The sequence below is a fragment of the Canis lupus genome, chromosome 6 (genome assembly GCF_003254725.2).
Source record: "Canis lupus dingo isolate Sandy chromosome 6, ASM325472v2, whole genome shotgun sequence".
In the NCBI taxonomy this organism is placed as follows: domain Eukaryota; kingdom Metazoa; phylum Chordata; class Mammalia; order Carnivora; family Canidae; genus Canis; species Canis lupus.
This window is the reverse complement of record NC_064248.1, coordinates 38765838-38787035: the sequence shown is the minus strand read 5'-3', so window position 1 is coordinate 38787035 and position 21198 is coordinate 38765838. Positions and strand designations below refer to the sequence as shown.

The 21198-nt window shown below is 61.2% G+C and overlaps 2 protein-coding genes across 22 annotated transcripts in view; one reads left to right on the top strand and one right to left on the bottom strand.

Moving 5' to 3' along the window:
• Nucleotides 1-183: 183 nt before the first annotated feature.
• On the bottom strand, nt 184-5675 carry NTHL1 (nth like DNA glycosylase 1). Of its 9 annotated transcripts, none has more exons than XM_025416960.3 (6): nt 5529-5675; nt 4408-4646; nt 3509-3679; nt 2520-2679; nt 579-684; nt 308-506 (listed from the first exon to the last, which is right to left on the bottom strand). In XM_025416960.3, the coding sequence occupies exons 1-6, from the start codon at nt 5665-5667 to the stop codon at nt 383-385; spliced, it is 939 nt and encodes a 312-aa protein (XP_025272745.1). In that variant the 5' UTR covers nt 5668-5675; the 3' UTR covers nt 308-382. The 9 variants fall into 9 exon arrangements, with proteins under 9 accessions (XP_048967461.1, XP_025272745.1, XP_035573299.1 ...); XM_035717406.2 differs by having other exon boundaries at nt 4408-4643; XM_049111504.1 differs by lacking the exon at nt 579-684 and having other exon boundaries at nt 184-506.
• Nucleotides 5676-5839: 164 nt separating this feature from the next.
• Nucleotides 5840-21198, top strand: part of TSC2 (TSC complex subunit 2) — a 33311-nt gene continuing 17952 nt past the window's right edge. For 3 of the 13 annotated variants that reach the window (XM_025416949.3, XM_025416948.3, XM_025416946.3), the window contains exons 1-15: nt 5847-6262; nt 7437-7523; nt 9017-9127; nt 9850-9994; nt 10917-11034; nt 11478-11526; nt 11918-12043; nt 12346-12419; nt 13496-13622; nt 14626-14769; nt 15559-15696; nt 16652-16755; nt 17095-17176; nt 18090-18245; nt 18604-18720. In XM_025416949.3, the coding sequence (XP_025272734.1) occupies nt 6125-6262; nt 7437-7523; nt 9017-9127; nt 9850-9994; nt 10917-11034; nt 11478-11526; nt 11918-12043; nt 12346-12419; nt 13496-13622; nt 14626-14769; nt 15559-15696; nt 16652-16755; nt 17095-17176; nt 18090-18245; nt 18604-18720 (1716 nt within the window). In that variant the 5' untranslated portion in view covers nt 5847-6124. Of the gene's footprint in view, nt 6263-7436; nt 7524-9016; nt 9128-9849; nt 9995-10916; nt 11035-11477; nt 11527-11917; nt 12044-12345; nt 12420-13495; nt 13623-14625; nt 14770-15558; nt 15697-16651; nt 16756-17094; nt 17177-18089; nt 18246-18603; nt 18721-21198 lie in introns of those variants that run through there. The other 10 variants (XM_025416945.3, XM_025416944.3, XM_025416950.3 and 7 more) reach the window with 8 other exon arrangements.

Below are 21198 nucleotides of genomic sequence, written 5' to 3'. Positions count from 1 at the left end.
GTGGCCTCAGGGTGGGGCCTCCTGGCGCCGAGAGCCCTCAGGGTGCAGGAGGGAGTGTCCATCTGGGTTCCCAGCCCAGCCGCCCAGGTCTCCAGCGGCCTTCCTAACAGCTGGCTGCAGCTGGCTCCCACGGTCCAGCTCTGTCCCAGACTCCCGCATGTTCACCACCCCCACCCCTAGCCCACATGGTCACGTCCCCAGCCTGGGCTCCCAGGCAGCCCCGTTCACATGAGCACGGGGCCACACGCAGTCACGCACGTGCTCCCGGCCTGCCCCGCACCCCAGGGAAGATTCAGCCAGACCCCGATGCAAACAACTCCCAGGGTTTATTACAGACAGGCTGCGGCTCTCCGGCGGGGGCAGGCGGGGGCAGGCGCGGGCGTCAGGGGCTCTGTGCGGCGGGGCACAGGCTGCGGTTGAGGCAGGCCCCGCAGCGAGGGCGTACGGGCAGACATGTCTGCTGGCCGAAGCCCACCAACAGTCCGTTGATCTCACCCCACAGCTCCCTGTGAAGGGCAGGGAGGTCAGTGTGGGAGGGACACAGAGGAGAGCCCCACCAGCCCCCCACCCTGTCGCACCGGGGCAGCCACTCCTCCAGGGCAGCGCGCGTCTTCTCTGGGGACGTGGTCGTGGTCCTGGTCCACCTGAGTCTGTTGGCGATTCTGTGCACATGTGTGTCCACCGCTGGTGGAGGCGGCACCGGGTCATCACAGAGCGTGCTTACCAGGTGGCTCCCTGCCCACAGCCCCGAGCCCAGGCCCAGGGTCCCCTCCTCCCACCCCCCGGTTTCCAGAGGGCCCCGAACTGCAGAGAGCGGGGCAGCAGCTGAGCCAGAGGCCTCAGGTCCTGCAGCTGGGGGGCAGGCAGCAGCGGCAGCTCCCGGCCCAGGTGCCAGCTGTGCCAGGCCGGGTCTCAGGGCTGGGTCCAGCGGGCCACCTTGAGGACACTGCACCGACTGCCGCATGGTCAGGGACAGCACAGGGAGGATGGGCCGGCCAGCTGCAGCTGTCACCTAGTGGGGGCAGGGTCCCAGCTCCCCTGGGCCGGCCACCCCAGGGCTCGGCCTGGCACCTGCTCACGGGGGCCTCCTCCAGAAGAGAGATGGAGTCCTGAACCTGCTCCCTCCCCAGACACTGACCGGGGGTGCCCTGGGGACACAGGGTGGGGGCACCCACAGTGGTTACCAAGCCTCAGCTCCGTCCTGCCACCCAGAGGCCCGGCCCAGGGCCTCCCCACACCGGGAGGCTCCCGCGGGCAGCTCCAGGAAGGCTCTGCCCGCCCTGCATACGTTCCCAGCCTGGAGGCCGAAGCTCAGAGAGCAAGCACCTTGCCTCTCAGTCACTCGGCTGGGACGGGATGGCAGTGCTGACACTGGCTGCTGTGGCCACAGCCCTGGGCTGCTAACTGAGCGCCCGCAGACATCCAGAAAGGGGGACAATCGGACTCCCCTCCTGTGTGTCTGCTGTCGCCAAAGTCCTGTTCCCGGGGCTGTGGGCCCTTCCCCCACAGACCTTCCAGACCCCTCCTGGGACTCAGGCCTCGGGCAGCCGAGGACAGCCACCAGATAAGCTCAAGTATCCACGCCTTGGGGCTGGCAAGAGGCTGGCGGCTGCGGGTGGGGGAGGGGAGGGCAAGCTCTGTCCCGGCCCACCGCCAGGCCCACCGCGGTCTCCAGGCCCACCGCGGTCTCCGGGCCGCTGGGTTCCAGCCCGGCTTCACGGCGGGGCCCCTCAGCCCCTGGCTGCCCCCTGCCCACGCGAAGGGTCCCCACCCCAGGGAGCAGAGGCTTTAGGACCAGGGGAAGTGCTGGGGAGTCTCTGCCCTCTTGCAGCTCCGGCAGCAGGAGCACCAGGTGGGCGCAGAGGCTGTGGCTCAGGCCCTGGTCTCTGCGCTGGCCAGGCCTGCCGCCGTGTGGCCGCGGAAGCTCAAATCTGAGCAAAGGTCTGACGAAGCAGCCCCCTGATCCAGGGTCCGTCTTCAGAGACACCACCACTGTCAGGAAATGGATTCTGGAAGGGGCTCCCCCCAGCTCCTCCTCCCTTGGGGTCCCCCTGCCTTTACTGTCTCCCCCACCAGCCTATGCTCATTCTTGAGACTTCTTCTACTGGCTCTTTTTCCCACCTGCTGGCTTTGCAGACGCTGTTCCTCCCGCCTGGGTGGCACTTCTACCTCTTAGCCTGGCCAGCCCACCCTTACTCTTCAGCTCTGACACTGCCATGCACGACCACCCACCCCGCCCCCGCACAAACGCTTCTACCTCACAGCAGTTATTTGCTCAACATCTTTCTTCCTGCACAGCACAGGCCTTGAGTCCATGCCCAGGGCCTCTCCCAGAGCCCAGTGCACAGTAGGTGCTCGGCAGATGGGAACTCCTCCCCTTAGCCCTCATCCATGGGTGGGCCAGGCCTACCTCAGTGCTGGAAACATCTTTCTGACCCTTTGAGCTAAATTGTGGGGGAGCAGACCTGGGGTCACAGATGTGGCCAGCCCTGCCCTCCAACAGTGTGGATGCCACTCACCGATGCCTGACACAGTGCCCCAGGCCACCGCCATGGCCAGGTGTGCCATCTTGGGCCCCACGCCGGGCAGTGCCACCAGCTCTGCCACAGATGCTGGGATGTCCCCGCCGTAGCGCTGCTGCAGGATGGCACTGGTCTGCTTGATGTACTTTACCTTGCTCTGAAAGATGGAGAGGGGTGGTCGGCCCCAGAGGTGAATGGTGTAGCCCTACCGGAGGACGTGAGTCCCAAGGGAAACCCACAGGTGTCCAGAGCTGCCCATCACCTGCTAACGACACACTCAGTGGTACCTGTGTGCCCCTGTCTCCCTAGGAGTTGGGGGTGAGCCGAGGGCAGCAGAGACTGGGGAGGCCTGATGCGGGCCTGCACCTGTGACCCGTGTGTGGGGTGTAGCTCAGGTGCCCTGCCCCATCATTCCCCCAGAGGCCAGCCGTGCCAGGAGCTGAGCTCAGCAGCACCTGGACCTTCAGGAAGGCAGGCTGGAGCCTGGGGCTCCCCCACCAGCCGCCAGGCCAGCTGGGTGGTTCCCACTCCGTGCCCAAGCGGAGAGGGCTATTTAAAACCCATTTGACAAACTGCAGCCCACGCTAGTACCAAGGGGAAGCAGCCGCACCCGCCCGGCCGCCTTCAGCGGACCCGCCTATTCGCCACCCAGCGCTCTGTGGCCCGTTGGGGCTCCAGAGGGAGGGGGTGACGCACTCCAGGGAGGCCCGGAGTAAACAAAGGGAAAGGCGGTGGGCAGCCTCAGGGAGGAAAGGAAGCGCCAGTCAGCCGGGTGGGGAGGTGGAGGAAGGAAGGGGTGGGCTGCAAACAGGAAAGGCCAAGGAGGGAGGCCCAATGGTCCTGGCCCCGTGTGCTGGCCAGAGGGGCAGGGGGCTCCACTGGGAGCTCACATCCGGGTCCCTGTGGCCTAAGAGGCACCCCTGGCCTCCTGTACCCCACGGCCTCCCATCAGCCTCCTGACATCTTTCCCAGGCCAGTGGGCTCACCCTCCAGAAGCCTACGGGGTAGATGAGCGAGCCCAGCGTGGCGTCATCTGTCTGTAGGATGCTGTCCACTGTCAGGCCGTGAGCGCGCAGTCGCTGCATGGCGCCTGCTGTCACCTGGTCTTTGGTTTGGCTGGAGAGCATCAGTGACAGTAGCACCTGGTACCTCTGCACCTGTTGGCACAGTGACCGGAACCAGGGCAGTGACAGGTCCTAGGTAGCTCAGTGTGGGCCAGGCCCCAGCCAAACCCTAGACCACCTCTACCCATGACCCTGGCCAACAAATGACAGCCTCCCAGCCACTCTGGCCAACGCACTGTGTAAGGCGTCCAGCCTGGGCTTGTTTTGCTTTTTTTTCCTACATAACATGGGGAGGATAACAGTACCTGCCTTACAAAGATCACCTGGAGACGTAAATGTATCATCGCCATGCTTGACAGCCAGCGCCTCCCACCGTGATTGCTGTGCGCCGTGGATAAGGCCACAACTTACACACAAACTGACCCCCAAAGAAGTCCGTGCACCCAGGTCCCAGCTAGTGGGGCTGGGATTAGGATCAAGTTGGTCTAAAGGCCACGCTCCAAGCCAGTGAAGTGTAAGGAGCTCTCTCTCAGGAAACATTACGAAGACTCCTGGTGTGTCAGGACTCTGCTGGCAGAAGGCAGAGCACGAAACCCCAAGCTGCAGGCAGTCTTCACCTGCCGAGCAGGTGATGCTGCTCCCTGCTCGGGGCCTCAGGCGCTTCCCCTCAACACGCTGCCTGCCTTCCTTTCACTGCCTGCCTTCCTTTCGGGTGCCAGCCAAGGGCTGCCACGGGTCAGGCTGTGCGCAGCCAGAGGCCTCAGAGGAGGCATGTGTCTGGTCCAGAAGGGAGTCACCAGGCAGGTGCGGCCCCTGCCTACCTTTGGGGGAGCGCTGGGGTCATGGCAGTGCTCAACCCCCAGCCAGTCCACGGGGGCGTCCTTCCCACTCCTCATGGTGCGGATATTCTCCAGCTGCTGCCGCCAGTCCTGGGGCTCCCAGCCTAGTGCCTCCAGGGCTTTGTGGCTCTCTCCTTTCTCGTGACCTGGGGCTTCGTAGGCCACCTTCAGTTTCTGTGTCTTCCGCTGACGCTTTGCAAGGCTAGGGTTTTTCTTTCCTTCTGCAAAAATGTGCCATTCAGCAGGGGCCACAGGTGGGGGTGGGGGTGGGGGTGGGTGCTGCCCTGCCTGCCCTCTCCCTTCGTCATCCATTCAATGACCATCCATCATCTGCTACAGCTGCGGGTGCTTCGGGGGCAGGTCAGCTTTCCCGATGCCACTGCCCTCCTGACCGAGTCTGAGTCGGCACAGGACGGCTCTACCAACAGGAGGAAGGGGTGCCTCCCCCATCTAGCTCCCACACGGTGCCAGACAGCAAGTCTTACAGCCCAAATCAGATTGTGTCACGTCTGTTTAAAACTCCTCTTTGACTTCTTGTACTTCCGACGAACTCCAAACTCATCCCAGCCTCAGGGCTCCTGCCTACCCAGCGCGCGCTGCCATCTGCTTATTCCCCTCGCCCTGCTTCCCTCAGGATGGAGCTGTGTCCCGGGCTAGGGTTGGTTGGGTGCCTAAGGAGTCCCCCTCCGGTGTCCTGAAGGACAGGGTGCAGGGGCCCTGTGGGTCTGGCTACCGCCCCCCCAGTCCTGTACAGCCAGGTCCTTCACGCCTGCACAACACACAGAACGGCTTGCCCTTTCCCGGTCCCCCCCTGGGGCTCCCTCAAGCGGGGGCGAGGACTGGGCACCAGGCCCCCCATCCCGCGGGAAGCAGCCAGGAGAGCAAGGCTGGCCTGCCCCCAGAAGCCTGGCACGAGTGCAGCATCCCCGGGCGGGTACCGGGACGCGGTCCGTGTGGACCGACCCCTGCCCCCTGCGTCCTGGGCACAGGGAACAGGGTGGGAGCCAGAGCCCCACGTGGGGGCGACTCGGATTCCCAGCCGCCGGCCCCGGCAGGCTCCTTCCATCGCCTCTCCCCATGCCCCGATGCGGGCGCGAGGGTACCTGCAGCCGCCTCCCGCCTCTGGAGCGGAGCCGCCTCCTCCCCACCCCGCCGCGGTGCGGCCCCCGGCCCCCAGCTCCGGCTCCGGGTCATCATCCTCACGGCGGCCATGCTCAAGCCAGAGTCCCGCGGACTACACATCCCGGCGGCCCCCGCGGCCACACCACGTGACCCGACTCTCGCCCCGCCCCCTCCGGCCCCCCTGCTTTTCCGCCGGAGAGCAGCCCGGAACTACGACTCCCAGCAAGCCCGGCGGCGACCCTCGGCCCCGGCCCGCCGCCGGAAGTGCGGATCGAGCTTCCGGCGGCGGCGTGGGGGTGGACCCCGCAGTGTCAGTGGCGGCCCGGGCCTTCGGCCGCGCCCACCGCCGCCCGAGCCTGGAGCCGCGGGCCCCCCAGGCTGTAAGGCGGAGCGGGTGCGAGGGGCCGCCCGGGTCCCCGCCCCTCCCGGGGCCGCTGCTGCCGGGCCGCCGGCGGTGCTCCAGGCCCTCGGGGCCGCGGGCGGGGCGTGCGCGCAGACCCGGCTTCGCGGGCGCTGCCCCTGAGACCTCTGCCTGTTTCCTCGGCGCAGAGGCGGCCTCGCCGCGTCCCTGCCCACCATGGCCAAGCCTACGAGCAAAGACTCAGGCCTGAAGGAGAAGTTCAGGATTCTCTTGGGACTGGGAACCCCGAGGCCAAACCCCAGGTCAGCAGAGGGCAAGCAGACCGAGTTCATCATCACGGCGGACATCCTGAGAGTGAGTGAGCTGCCGGGCAGGCTGGCATGCGGCTGGCGCGGGGCTGGGGAAGCCTGTCCGCCTGTCCTTCCGAGGTTCAGGAAGGCAGGACGATGAGGACCTGGTCCAGCACGCGTGAGCTCGCACCCAGCTGTCGATGCAGGGAGACCTACTTGACCAGGTGGCCTAAGCGTTGCAGTCGTTTGCTCAGGTGATTAGGGCTACGGCCAGGTGTTGCCAGGTGTTAATGGTAACCTGAGCTCCTGGCACTCGCAGGGCTCCGTTTTCTGGCGTGTGTTTGATCCCCTCTCCCTCATCCCGGCACCTGTGTCTCATACACGCTGTGTCTGCGCTCGTAAAGTTTCCCGTTGGGAAACAACCAAAACGTTCATCAGCTGGTGAACAGATGACACGTGATCACATCCGCACGGTGGAGCATTGTCTGGCAAAAAAAGAAAGGAATGAAGTATTGACACGTGCCGGAATGTGGATGAACGCTGAAAACGCGCTAAGCAAAAAGAGCCAGGCGCAAAGGCCCCCACGTAACGTGTGATTCTATTTCTATGAAATGTCCACAATAGGTAAATCCACAGAGATGGAAAGTAGATCAGCGTGTCTCAGGGTCTGAAGGGATGGGGGGGTGGTGAGTGCTAATGGGCGTGAAGTTTCCCTTTTACATGATGGAAATATTCTGGAATTAGTGGAGCTGGTTGCGAGCCATTGTGAATATGCTACAAGCTACATGGTACGGTTTTAAGTTGTCTAAACAGCTAATTTTGTTAAGTGAATGTTATCTTAATAAAAAGAAACGTGGGATCCCTGGGTGGCGCAGCGGTTTGGCGCCTGCCTTCGGCCCAGGGCGCGATCCTGGAGACCCGGGATCGAATCCCACGTCGGACTCCCGGTGCATGGAGCCTGCTTCTCTCTCTGCCTATGTCTCTGCCTTTCTCTCTTTCTCTCTCTGTGACTATCATAAAATAATAAATAAATAAATAAAAAGAAACGTGAAAAAGAGAAGCAGAGTGTTCTCAGCTGAGACGGGGCCATAAGCCCTGGTGATCCCCGATTGCAGAAAGATCCGTGGCAAGTCTGCAGCGTGGACACGCGCTACGATCCTCGGGATGGTCTGTGACTGGCTGTTCAGGAGTCCTGTTGCCTGAGCGCTGGCCCCTTTTCTCCCTTCGTCTCTCGCCAGGAGCTGAGTGTTGAATGCGGCATCAACAATCGCATCCGGGTGATAGGGCAGATCTGCGAAGTTGCAAAAACGAAGAAATTTGAAGAGGTAGGTCCGCCTCATTTGACTGCTGTCGAGGAGTCTGACGGCTCTTTCTAGGAGCCGGGTTGGCAGCTGCCTGCTGGCGCTAACTCACGCTCCATTTTAGGGACGCTTAACCTGCATCTTAGTGATGGGGAAGCTTCTGCAAATGCGCTGAGCCCAACCCTTTGGGGTCCATCACATGCAGGGGTGGGGAGTAGAGGGATGAAGCCTTTCCTGGCAGTTCCAACAAAGCGTCTGTAGTGACTCGCAGAGAGCCGTGCTCAGTGGTCTTTTCGTGTTACAGGGAAGGTAAGGGTACATCAGGAAGCCGTTTGACTCCAGGCCTGCCCTTTCTGGTGTCTCTTTGGGAGTGGTGTCTGGCTGGTGGCATCGAGCAGCCCCACAGACGTGACCGTGTTTATTTCAGGCAGGTGTTTGCAGGCCCTCTCCGGGCATCTCGAAGACAGACCAGGAAGTGGTCCTGAGATCACCTGCAGGGCTCTGCTCTAGCCTGGCCCCCAGCTCGTATGGGCAACTCGGGAGGGGACATGGAGCGAGCGGATTGGGATTTGCTAAGGGGGAGGGGAGAGCATGCACCACATCGCAGGTCACCTGAAACATGCAGGCTCTATGGTATCAAGGATAGAGGTGAGAGTAGGCACCCATGTCTGTAAAGTTGCCTGTGTAGGTACAGGAGGGGGGGCCTGTGGCCGATGGACAGGTGAGCCTGAGGCTGTCAGAGTCCACCGGGTCGGTGTCTGCATCTTGTCAGGGGTTACGTTGTGTCACCAGGAGTGTTGTGCATGGGACAAAGGAGGTGAAAGTTCCAGAGTATCCTGAACACGGTCAGGTTGTTGGTCAGGCAACACCTAAAGGACTTTTTAGTTCCTTCTTGGGAAAAGTGAGCCCAGGAAAGGTTGAGTCGTCTGAAGACCCAGGTTGAAGGGGGCATGGGATGGTTAACGTGAAGAGAAGGTGGCATGAGAGACTGATTCGGGGTGGCTGTGGGGAACAGGACTCAGCTTCCCCCTGGGTGTGGGGCTTAGCGGAGGCAGATTCCAGAAGGCCATGCGAATTCTGGGCAGCACAGGCGCAGCAGACGTGTGGTGTGCTTCCACAGCGGGAGGCCAGGGCAGTGGGGTTTCTGTGTCAGGCTGCAGACCCAGGGACCGCCTGGTCCTGAGACTCTTTCAGTGGCTTTCTTCCCCGAGTCTGAGCCAGCCCCCAAGGGGGACCCCTGGCCAACCTCTGCGGGGCAGCCAGGACAGCTCCCCTGGCCCGCTGCCCCCCAGCCTGTAGCCAGGACCTACGTGGGTTTGAAGTAGTTTGGAGTCATCCCCCTCATCAGGCTCAGGGTCATGGGGGCTGTGACGGGTCCACGGGGGCGGGGGCGGCGGGGGGCTCTGGGGAGGGAGTTCTAAGAAGAAGTGTCCTGCTCCGTCATTGGCTCGTGGTGCTGAGCCTCGAGTCGAGGGGGCCAGCATGCCTTCACCGCTGTTCTTCTTCGCTGGCGGCAGCATGCAGTGGAAGCGCTCTGGAAGGCTGTCGCGGACCTGCTGCAGCCGGAGCGTCCCCCCGAGGCCCGGCATGCAGTGCTGGCGCTGCTGAAGGCCATTGTGCAGGGGCAGGTAATGGGCAGCGGGGCCGTGCGCTGGTGGAGCTGGGCTGGGCGTGAGGGGTGGCCCCGGGGGGGCCGCAGACAGCCGGAGTGTGCCCCGCAGCCTCTCGGACCCTGGTGGGAGTCACTGAGCCTCTGTCTCCTCTCCCATAGAACGGGAATGCCTGTTGTTCCTTCCTCCTCTGGAATATCTTGGGGAGTAGATGAATCCGTTCATGCAAAACAATGGGGGATATGCCCACCACGAGAGATGGGTGGTTCCCCAGTCCTGCTGCCCTCATGCCCCTGCCCTGGGCCTCTGCCTGTGGCTCCCTGTGCGTCAGGCTCTGGCCATGCTGCTCTGAGCTTCTAGAACCACAGGTGGCCCCTCCGTTCCTGCTTGGGAGGCTCCCTTCTCTCTCGTCCACACCCCTGCTGCTCGGAAAGGTCTGTCCTCTTTTAGTGCAGTCAGACCATTTTTGTCCTGGTGGACATGAGGATGTCTGTTCTTGGCCAGGAGCCCCGGGAGGGCTGGGACTGCATTGTCCCTGCTGTGTCCACTCCGTGCCCAGAGCTCCCACACAGTAGATGCTGCACACACGCACACCCCTTATCTGGAGCCACTCTGATGTGCCCGACGTGTCCCTCACAGTCAGTTCCTGTGGGAGGGAGAAGGGAGCCCACTGTACTTCTTGGACTGCTCACAGCTGGTCAGGGGTGCTGGCAGGACTAAAGGAGCGCCTCTGTCTGCAGGGGGACCGCCTGGGCGTTCTCCGGGCTCTGTTCTTTAGGGCCATCAAGGATTACCCCGCTAACGAAGACCTCCATGAAAGACTGGAAGTTTTCAAGGCCCTCACGGACAATGGGAGACACATCACCTACTTGGAAGAAGAACTGGGTGGGTGCCACATTGGTGTGAGGTTTTTCTGGCCTGAGGGGTCCCATTTAACCCGGAGGCGCCAGAAGGCTGCCGGGGGACAGAGGATGTGCTGCAGGTCACAGGGACGGCCTGAAAGGGGCGCGGCACCATGAGGTCCTGCTCATGTGAGTGCCAACCAGAGTGGCTCCTGGGGAGCCTGTTAGAGACAGACAGTCCTGGGCTCCAGCCCAGACCTGCAGGCTCAGAATCCCTTCGGAGTGAGACCGCCTGGTGGGCAGCAGGTGGTCTGAGTCCTGCTGTAGGGAGAGCATGCTGGTGACCCAGGTGTCAGCCCGTGCTTTATCTGGGGCGCCCTGAGGTTTCTGGAGGTGGGGCGCCCCACTGTGTCTTCTTCATGGGCCTCTCTGTGCCCCAGGCCTGACCTCCCAGCCCTCCTCTTGGCTGGCCTTCCTCCCTGTTGTCCCGATGGGGTGACGTATCCGTGGGTCTTGAGATTCCATGTCATGGCTGTGGGCACAGGAAGAAGGACTTCTGGGGCCCGGAAATGGGCCTCAGCTGGCCGCCTGGCTCTGACAGGTGCTCACTGGCTGACTGTGCCCAGGTTTCTAAGGCTTTTTGGCCAGTGGCCAAGCGTGGCTTCTGTCTCTGTTGAGACAGTGTCAGGGAGGGGTAGGGGGCAGGAATCTGCGTCTAGACACGTGCCCGGGGATGCTTGCCCAGCCCAGGCCCGGGGCCCCAGGCTGTGCCTCAGCCTACACCCCCTCAGCGCGTCCTGGGGGCTGTATGTGCCACAGTCCATGACGGACTGACCCGCTGGGGCTCCAGCCGAGCCTCCATTGGCCTGTGCGGGGTCTGCTGACGGGACAGCAGCGGGGGAGCTACGGTGTTCTCCTGGGGAGGAGGTGAGTAGACAGTACAGTGCCCTCCTCTTCCCCCTCAGCTGGGTTTGTCCTGCAGTGGATGGACATCGGCCTGTCCTCCGAATTCCTCCTGGTGCTTGTGAACTTGGTCAAGTTCAACAGCTGTTACCTGGATGAGTACATTGCATCAATGGTCCAGTAAGAAGAGTTCCAATCACGTCCCTCTGATGGTAGTTGTGCTCCTTGGGCGCCGCGTGTAGCTCCGTGGCGTGGATAAAACTGTTGACATCAGCAAGCAAACGGAGAAGCTGGGAGCAACGTGGCTGCCTCTTGCTCGCATTGATAGAACGATAGCGTTTTCTTTCTCACAGACCCATAACGTTAGCTAGCGCTTCTTATTATCTCTGGGGCCGTTCTTTCAAACGCTGCGGAAGGCATGAGGGCAGGGGCTGGGCCTTGCTGGTGTTGCACAGCCAGCACTGAGCAGCGGTGGCCCAGAGCGGGCACCTGCCTGTCTGGGGGTGAGTGGAACTCAAAGGGGGTTGAGCCTCTCGCTTGATGATTGTAGAGTCACCAGAGCGCGACGTGTGGCCACGCGGCCTCTGGGAAACCTCCCGCTGACTTTGCCCTTCCTCCACCAGCATGATCTGCCTGCTGTGCGTCCAGACCGTGTCATCCGTGGACATAGAGGTTTGTAGCTGGTCCTCCCCGGGGACGGTCCCTCTCATCATCCTCCTGGGCAGGCCTGGTTGGGGGGTGTGTGAGACCCGGGGTTCTGGGGTCTAGCCTCGCACTGCCTTTCACTGGTCGTGGGGCCCCAGGCTGGCGGCTCTGCCTCCCTGGTGCTCAGGGCTCTGCAGTAAGTGGTTGGTTGGACGACCTCTGCCAGTGGGGTCACAGTTCAGGATGGCATGAGCCTCTGTGACAGTGGTGCTCGCCCCCTCTGGTTCTCTGGAAGGCTGCTTCGGCAAGGGGGAGGGGCGACAGCAACTAAAGCGGGGTGGGAGGGAGGCTGTGGGTGTCCCCTTGCTGCGGGCGGGAGGCGGGGCAGGGCTGGCGTGACCCTCATCCCCCCCACCAGGTCTCCCTGCAGGTGCTGGACGCCGTCGTCTGCTACAACTGCCTGCCGGCTGAGAGCCTCCCCCTGTTCATCGTCACCCTGTGCCGCACCATCAACGTGAAGGAGCTCTGTGAGCCTTGCTGGAAGGTGGGGGTCTAGGCCTTGCCCTGGAGGCTTCTTCCCTCCAGGGTGACGTTAAAAGCACGTGGCTGGGACGAGGGCCATGTTGTGAATGGCCGTGTGTCCTGCTGAGGGGAGCCCAGTAGCATTTTCCCAGGTGGCTGAGCTGAGGCCAGGGTTTTAGCATTTTGAAAACTCCGTGTTTGGGAGGGGGTGGTGGAGAGCCGGCTGGACGTGGAGGGCTTCCGGGCGATGGCGGCACGAGGCTGGCCCCCGGGTCCCGGGCCGGTATCTGCCCCTCTCTCAGGGCGGTACGTTTTGTTTCCCAGCTGATGCGGAACCTGCTGGGCACCCACCTGGGCCACAGTGCCATCTACAACATGTGTCGCATCATGGAGGACAGGCGAGTGTGCGCGGGTTCGGGGCATGGGTCGGCTGCCACTGAGGCTCCTCCGGGAGGCTTGCAATGTGGGCCCATGCCCGGCGGGGGTAGCTGAGAGCTTTCTGTCCCTTTGGGGTAGCTGCCCCAAAAGCCTGCTCTGCAGCTACAGCTATGTGCTCTGTGCCTGATTCTTGTGCTCTCCTCCTGCTGTGAAGTCAGGACATTCAGAGCTGAGCCCCATAAGCCCTCCCACACTCGGACCTCCTCCAGGGGGCCTGTGTCAGCGCTGACGCTGGTAGGAGGCCCGAGGCCTCCTGTCCCACGGCCAGACCATCACAGGTCCTATTGCTTCTGCCCCTGAGGGGTGGCTCAGGGCTGTGCACTCCTAGGGCCGGCCCCCTGGGCCCCCACGCTCTCCTTGCTGGTCTCCTGCACCTGCTCCTGAGCTCCTGGCATCCACTCCACGCAGCAGCCACATGACCTTTTCCCACCACTGATCTGACCGTGGCACCATTTGCTCGGAGCCGTGATGGCTCCCCCTGCCCTGAGGATCAGAACCACAGTGCCCAGCATGGCAAGGCCCGGGCAGTCAGCCCTGCCTCAGCCTGTGGACCTCCCGCCTGTCCTAGCTGCTGTGCCAGCCACCCAAGGCCTCTGCACACACCTGCTCCCCTGGCTGGCACGTCCTTCTGCCATGCTCGTTTGTCTGAGCGCGTGCTGATGTAGCATGGTTGCTCATTTCCTGAGCGCCCTGGGGAGGTTATCCTCATGGCCCTGGGCTCTCATTCTTTGCTGTAACCTGAGAGAGGCACCTGACATCTCCTTACATGGTTCTTTGGTTCACATCCGTGCTTCCTAGACCTCGAGCACCATGGGGCTGATGGCTTGCTTTTACCTCGTGCCCTGGCATCTGACACGGTCCTGCGGCAGCAGGATTGACTGTGGTGGGAGTGCATGAGTGGATCGGGTCGTTGCTCAGGCCCGGGTCCCCTGCCCACCGCCTCTTCCCCAGCTTTGCCTCTGCCCATGAGAGCAGGGAGCTCAGGGAGGTGGTGCGGGCTTCGCTGACATGTGGTCTTGCTGTGGATTGCTTCTAGAGCCTACATGGAAGATGCCCCACTGCTGAGAGGGGCTGTGTTCTTTGTGGGGATGGCCCTTTGGGGAGCACACCGACTCTACTCTCTCAAGAACTCCCCAACGTCTGTGTTGCCGTCGTTTTATGAGGTGACTTGGTTTGTGTGCCACAGAGGCTGGCGGGGTGGGGGGCCCACAGCACTGGGGGGCTGAGTGCAGGCCTGTGGGCAGTGAGAGGCCTTGCTTTGCAACTCGGGGACAAGGTTTAGGACCCTTGGTTCTATCTTCAAGCACACGTTCTATTTTATAAATTTCATCTTCTGCGGATGAACATTAGAACTTCTCAAGATTCCCGCAGAGGGGGCAGCCCTGGTGGCTCAGCTTTTAGCGCTGCCTTCAGTCCGGGGCATGATCCTGGAGACCCGGGAGCGAGTCCCACGTCGGGCTCCCTGCATGGAGCCTGCTTCTGTCTCTGCCGCTCTCTCTCTCTCTCTCTCTCATGAATAAATAAATAAAATCTTTAAAAAAGAAAAAAAGAGAGTCCTGCTGGGGATGGTTTCATTTTGTTAAGTGCTAGTCTTGCTCTTGCTCGAGAGCAAGGCCAGAGATGTAGCATGTGTGCCTGGGAGCCGCCCAGGCTGGAGCCACTGGTTCTTCCTGCCAAGGTCCTGCTTCGTGACAGTGGAGCGGGGAGCATCCAGGTTCTGCTAGGCTGGTGAGCCAGTGGCCCAGAATCTGCCGTGAACGGTCCAGTCCAGTGGAGTCCAGCACTTTTTTTTTTTAATTATTTATTTATTTATTTCTGAGAATACACAGGAGAGAGAGAAGCAGAGACACAGGCAGAGGGAGAAGCAGGCGCTATGCAAGGAGCCCAACGTGGGACTCGATCCCGGGTCTCCAGGATCAGGCCCTGGGCCAAAGGCGGTGCTAAACCGCTTGAGCCACCCGGGCTGCCTGAGTCCAGCACTTTGAAGCCAGTGTAGAAAGCGTGTTTCTGGGCTCCTAAGATAGTTCTGTGACCCCTGAGATCCGTGTGGGGAGCAAGCCCCTCCAAGGCATCTCGTGCTCAGCTCTGAGGGGCGTGGGATGGGGCTTGCTGGGCAGCAGTGGGAAGCCGCTGACCACTGTGTGTTCTCTGGGTCTCTTGTTCTAGGCTATGACCTGTCCGAATGAAGTGGTGTCCTATGAAATCGTCCTCTCTATAACCAGACTCATCAAGAAGTACCGGAGGGAGCTGCAAGCTGTGACCTGGGACATCCTACTGAACATCATGGAGCGCCTCCTGCACCAGCTCCAGGTGAGGCACCGGGAGGGCCTCGACAGTGGGCTGGCAGGCCCACCTCACCCAGAGGAGGCCCCCGCGCTGCGCACTCTGACTCATGTCTGCATCCTCCCGCTGGTCAGTACTGGGGGCTGGCCTTCACAAGGCCGCTCTGGGGTTTGGAGCAGCAATACCTAGGGGGGTTTGGGGGCAGGGCTGGTGGTTCTCAAGACCAAGAGTTATACACACTTCCCCTTTGTGGCCTGGGAGTGGACCCTGGAGACAGCTCCCAGCGCATCCAGGATGCTGCCCGTGGCTTTGGCGTAGCTTCAGAGGAAGTACTAGCCACGATAGGAAGGAGGACATGGTGGCCATGCAGGGGTGCAGACAGATGAGGCTGCGTGTAGCATGGGCTTGGGGATGGGTCTCCTGGGGAACTGGGGTGGCCAGTGTGCATGGCCAGGCCAGTGGGCGGAGGACTGGAACTCAGCAGGGACCAGCCTCTTGTCGCTCAGCCTGGCTCCCCAGGCTAGCTTCCTCCTGGGGCGGTAGGCTGGGTGGTCACAGGCCTGGGGCCTCTAGAAGATGCTTGAGCCTGGGGGAAGCGTGAATGTGCTCAAAGTCAGTCCCTTTGGGGCCTCCTGGGTGGGCATAGCGGGACTCCCTGGGGCCCTCCCTCCCTGGATGAGCGAGAGCAGCCTGGCTGCTGCCTCCCCTCACCCCGTGTCCCAGCGGGAAGGCCTGAGCGGTGTCTGGAGGCAGTTCGTGTGAGCTCAGGGCTCTGAGACCGAGTCCTTGAGGGGAGTGGATGTCACTGTGTTGCAGAGCCTGGACAGCCCGGAGCTCAGAGCCATCGTGCACGACCTGCTGACCACAGTGGAAGAGCTGTGTGATCAGAATGAGTTCCACGGCTCTCAGGAGAGATACTTTGAGCTGGTTGAGCGATGTGCAGACCAGAGGCCGGTAAGACCTCTGCTCCCCCGGCTAGGCGGGGCCTTTGGTGCTCCTGCTGGGGGGTTTAGGTCAGGCTGCTGGGCAAGCGGCTGTGGGTCTGGAACTGCTCTCCTTGAGTTTGAACCAAGGGGCTGGCAGGCTTCTGCTTTGCTGGGGTGTGTGCTGCGGCAGGGAAGTCTGCCGGGCGTCAGCAGGCCAACTGCGTGTGGGTCTGTTAGGGACGGTGCTAGCCTAACCGGTGGCTCCCTCCCACCTGCGCGGGGGAAGGTGCTGCCGGCTGCACGGAGACTTGTTGCCTGGTGCGTCTGCTCACCGGGCGGCATGGAGCGCTTGTGCCAGCAACGCACAGTCTGATGCCAAGGCTTTCGTGTGGGTTTTTTTTTTTTTAAAGGTTTTATTTATTCACAAGAGACAGAGAGAGAGAGAGAGAGAAAGAGAGAGAGGGAGAGACACAGGCAGAGGGAGAAGCAGGCTCCCTGCAGGAAGCCTGATGCGGGACTCGGTCCCAGGGCCCTGGGGTCACTCCCTGGGCTAAAGGCAGGCACCCAACCACTGAGCCACCCGGGCGTCCCTTATGTGGGTTTTTTTTTTTTTTCCTTTTAAAGATTTTATTTATTCATCAGAGACAGAGACAGAGAGAGAGGCAGAAACACAGGTAGAGGGAGCAACAGGCCCCATGCAGGGAGCCCGATGTGGGACCTGATCGCAGGTCTCCAGGATTAGACCCTGGGCCAAAGGCGGCACTAAACCTCTGAGCTACCGGGGCTGCCCCCTTGTGTGGGTTTTTAAATGAATTCTTACTCTGCCGTTGGAGCCTTGGTCATGCGCTCTGCCCACCTGGCCTGGCCTATCTGGTGTCCCTGAGCAAGCTCCGCCCCCAGGGCCAGCAGCATGGGGCATGAGCGTAGGAAAACCTTCTGGCGGGCAGAGCCGCTCATTAATGCCAAGCTGTTTCCGTCTCCAGGAGTCTTCCCTCTTAAACTTAATAACGTACCGGGCTCAGTCAATCCACCCGGCGAAGGATGGCTGGATTCAGAACCTGCAGTTACTGATGGAGAGGTTCTTCAGGTAGGGAGCCTTCGGGGGCCTGGAGCTGGGGCCTGGTCAGTCAGGCTTCTCCTCTCTCGTCCTTGGAAGGAGCAGGTGCAGGCTGGTTTTCCAGTAGGACGGAGTCCTCTGAGGCCCCTGCGCGTCTTCTTGTGGAGCAGACGTCTGGGAAGACGCTGTCTCTGAGGCCTGAGCTCCCTGCCCCACCGCCCCGTGTTTGGTGTGGGTGTTGGTGAGCTGGGCCTCACCTGCCGCAGAGGCGAGCGGGCTTGGGCTCAGGCTGCCGGGCAAGCCGGGGCCTGGTGGAGGACGAGGTGGCCCGTTGCCCACGCGGCCCCAGCAGGTGTGCCCTGCCCCCAGGAACGAATCTCGCAGTGCTGTGCGCATCAAGGTGCTGGACGTCCTGTCCTTCGTGCTGCTCATCAACAGGCAGTTCTATGAGGTGCGGGTCCTGGTGGGGGTGCGGAGGGCGCATGCCCTGGGGGCAGGGGGCTCAAGGGTGGGCTCTGTGAGCCTCCAGGGTCTGCCCTAGACTCGGGGTCCCACAAGCGCCCCTCTGTGGCCGGCTCCCTGTTCGTGCACTGGGGCCTTCCTTCCTCCAGGCCCCTGCTGGGCCGCGAGCCTCTGTTCCCACCCCCCCGCCCACCCCCCACCCCGGGATCTTGGGCCAGCTCAGGGCCTAGAACAGAGCTTCTGAACAGAGTCTCATGTGGGGACATTTTCTTTTTGCTTTTGTGATCACACTCTCTGGTCCCGGCTCGACCACGGTGGTGCCAGGCCTGGCCTGCCTCTCTTCAGCCCATCCTTTCCTTGGGCCGTGACCAGAGTCTGTGCTTTAGAAACGTTTGTGTGCCCTTTCCTCCAGGAGATGCACCTCAGGCTGTGTGGTGCTTCAGGGTGGCCTCCCTGGCATCTCCGGTGTTCCCAGCACCTGTCTGTCCACTGCTTCCCTCTTAGCCTGCCTTTTTTCCTGCATCTCTGTCCCTTGGAATCCAGCTCAGTGTTGCCTCTTCCAGGAAGCCCCTCTGGGTTCTCAGCTCCCTCATGGCAGGGTCCATCTTGTCCTGCTCTCTGCTGCTGTAGAGCTTTCTACTTGCCCCTGAAAGCTTTTGTCATGCTGCCTGTTACAACAGACCCCATGATGTCGGGGACAAGGTCTTCTGCCCCAGTGCAACGCACACAGGGCCCCGCCATGTGGGATTGTTCCTGATGGTGACGTTGAGCGGGCTGGAGCAAGCCAGGACGCATGGGCCTGTGGGCCGGGGCCTGGGCTGGGCCACCAGGGGGCCGCGCCCCTCTAGAGCTGCCCACCTCTGCTGCGCGAGGCTCACCTCCCCCGACTTGTGCTGCCACAGGAGGAGCTGATCAGCTCGGTGGTCATCTCACAGCTCTCCCATGTCCCGGAGGACAAAGACCCCCAAGTCCGGAAACTGGCCACCCAGTTGCTGGTGGACCTGGCCGAAGGCTGCCACACCCACCACTTCAACAGTCTGTTGGACATTGTGGAAAAGGTGAGGGCCGCAGAAGCGCAGGCTCTGGGTGCCTGGGCTGCCAGAGGGACCCCTGTTTGTGGCGAAGCCCCCCAGGCAGGCACCGCGGCCTCCGGGCCCTCCATCCCCGTTCTCTGCAGAGCGGTCGGCTGCATCTCAGGCAGGGCTCCCTGCAGCGAGGACGGCGTTGCCAGGGCTGTGGCCGGGCCTGCGCTGTGGCTGATGTATTTCTTTTAACTTTGAAATATATCATGTTTTGTGAGTGGTTCCTAGGTGCGTAAGGTGCAGCTCTTGTGAAACAAGAGAAAGCTTAGGGTCTGAGTGTTGCTGCCGCAGGGAGCCGCGAGCGGGGAGCTGAACGCCTACCTTCTCTCTGCAGGTGATTGCCCGCTCTCTCTCTCCACCCCCTGAGCTGGAGGAAAGAGACGTGGCGGTGTACTCGGCCTCCTTAGAGGATGTGAAGACTGCTGTCCTGGGGCTCCTGGTCATCCTTCAGGTGGGCCTCTGCTTTTTTGGGAGGGCGCGCCAACCAGCTGCCTCTCAGAATGCTGCTCTGCAGGGACACGTCGCCAGGGAGACCTGGGCGCTCTTTGGGGGCCGCAGAGGGCGACCTGGTGTCATCCTGACTGCTCGTCGCTGTGTGGAAAGCTCGTGAGGGCTGTAGGGCCAGTGTGCGCAGATATGCCCCATGCCGGGCCACCCCCTCACTCTCACACAGCCACTGCGGCGCGGAGGGCGGCCATCCATCCCGGCCCCGTGCTTGAGGGGTGACGTTAAAGGCGTTGTTGAGAGAGGTAATTCGTATATTGTAGGATTCATCTACTTCAGGCGTGTAATTCAGTGGATTTTTCAGTATCTTCAGAGTTGTGTGGCCATCACTGCAGCTTTAGAACGCCTTCATTCCCCAGAAGGAACTCCACACCCATTAGCAGTCCCTCCCCATCCCCCCAGGGACCCCGGCCCCTGACGACCGCCAGGCCACTGCATCTCACGGATTTGTCTCTTCTGCACATTTCACAACCATGGACTTGGACAGTATGTGCTTGTGTGTGTCTGGCTTCTTCCTCTGAGCATTGGGTCTTCAAGGCTCACCTCTGTGGTAGCAGGTGTCAGGGCTTCACTTGTACAGACCCTAGTCTCTTGTGTGGATTTGCCATATTTACGTATCCATTCATGTGCTGATGGACACCAGGTGTCCACCTTCTACCGGGGACCCTGCTGCGGTGAACATCCGTGTGCAAGTGTCTGTGTGGACGGAGGGAGGTTTTTGTTCTTGGGTGCACAGGTATGAGCAGACTTGCTGGGTCAGATGGTATCCCTGTGCTTACTGATTCGAGAAATGGCCAGGCGGTCTCTGCGGGGCCACTCCGTCCCCAGGAGCAGTGTGTGCTGCGTGTGCGCCATGTCCTCACCAGCACGCCTCCCATTGTGCATAAAACGGTGCTCACTGTGGTCTGATGAGTGTGACGAGTACCTGGTGAGGTGCCTGCTGGCTGTTTGTAGATCTTCTTTGGGGAAGTGTGTTCAGATCCGCTGCTCATGTTTTACGGAGGTCATCTGTTTTCTCGTTGAGCAGAGAGAGTACCTGGTGTATCGTGGGTGAGACTGTGGTCAGAGGGTTGGTGTGTGCTCTCCGTGCCAGGTTGCTGTGGCACCGTGCTCACTCTCCTGCTGCACGGCTGGCTTCCTGGGCACCCATGGGCCCTTGAGGGTCACTGGGGCTGTGGCCACCTCCCGTCACACCCCCAGCCAGCCTCCACCTGGGCCCTGCTGCTGGCCGCCCTGCCTCTCACTGATTTCAAAGTGTCACAGTGCCACTCACCCTCACTTGCCAGTGTCAGTATCACTTAGCATTTTTACTTTTTAAAGATTTTATTTATTTGTTCACGAGAGATGCACAGAGAGAGGCAGAGACACAGAGGGAGAAGCAGGCTCCATGCAGGGAGCCCGATGTGGGACTCGATCCCAGGACCTCGGGATCATGCGCTGGGCTGAAGACAGATGCTCAACCATTGAGCCCCCCAGGGGTCCCTATCACTTAGGGTTTGAATCCTTTGCCTCAAACATTTCTGTCTGTAAAACGTCTGAGGATACATAGTTTCTCGTAGCACTTGCAAGTGATGGTTATTTCCTGGTGTGGAAGTTTGAAATGTTTGTGGAAAGCTGGCCAGCCCCCCATGGCTCCCGTCACTAGACCCCTGCCGCAGGGAAGCAGGAGGGTGGTCTGTCGCCCTCACGTGGATTCCAGTGCCTCAGGAGCGGGAACCCCAGAACCAAGCTGTTTGCTGAGGCAAAGTCCCAGGCCAGGCGGTTTCATTGCTCATTTTACATAATTAAAAAATAATCTGTGTACCCGCTTGAAACACGCAGGCAGCGTGGACGCAGCTCAGAGCTGGAATCCATCCGTCCTTCCTGCCAGGTGCCCTGCTGCCCTTGCCGAATCGGCCCGAGCCTTGTGTCCAACTCCTTTCCCTCCAATTTTTTTTTTTTTTTTTTGGTTAATATTTCTTTAAGAATAGCAGTGACTTGGATTTTAAGGCCCTGCTGCTCGCCTCAGGAGTACCACAGACCATAGAGGGGTCCCTCTGGTTGTGGTTGGACTCCCTACTTCTGCTCCTGGCTGGCCCATCCCACCCCACAGCCCCACCCCCCACCCCCCACCCCCCAGGGTCTCACCTGGCATCTCCTGGGCTCACCTGTCGGGAAGGTGGGGTAGGGAGGAGCTCGCAGCAGGGACGGCAGCCCAGCAACTGGGTGGATGGCACGCTGACAAGCCCCCTGCCCAGCACCCCGGGGCCTCACCTGTCCCTGGTCTGTCCTGCTCTGCCAGTGGCAGGGAGAATGTGCTTTCAGCTCATGGGTCACGTGGCACGTCCTGCTAAGTCGTGCACCGTTAGACAGGTTTTCCTGATGTATCAGCAGATTCTCTGTAACGGACACGAACGTGTTCCTGATTTTTTTTTTTTGCCATAAC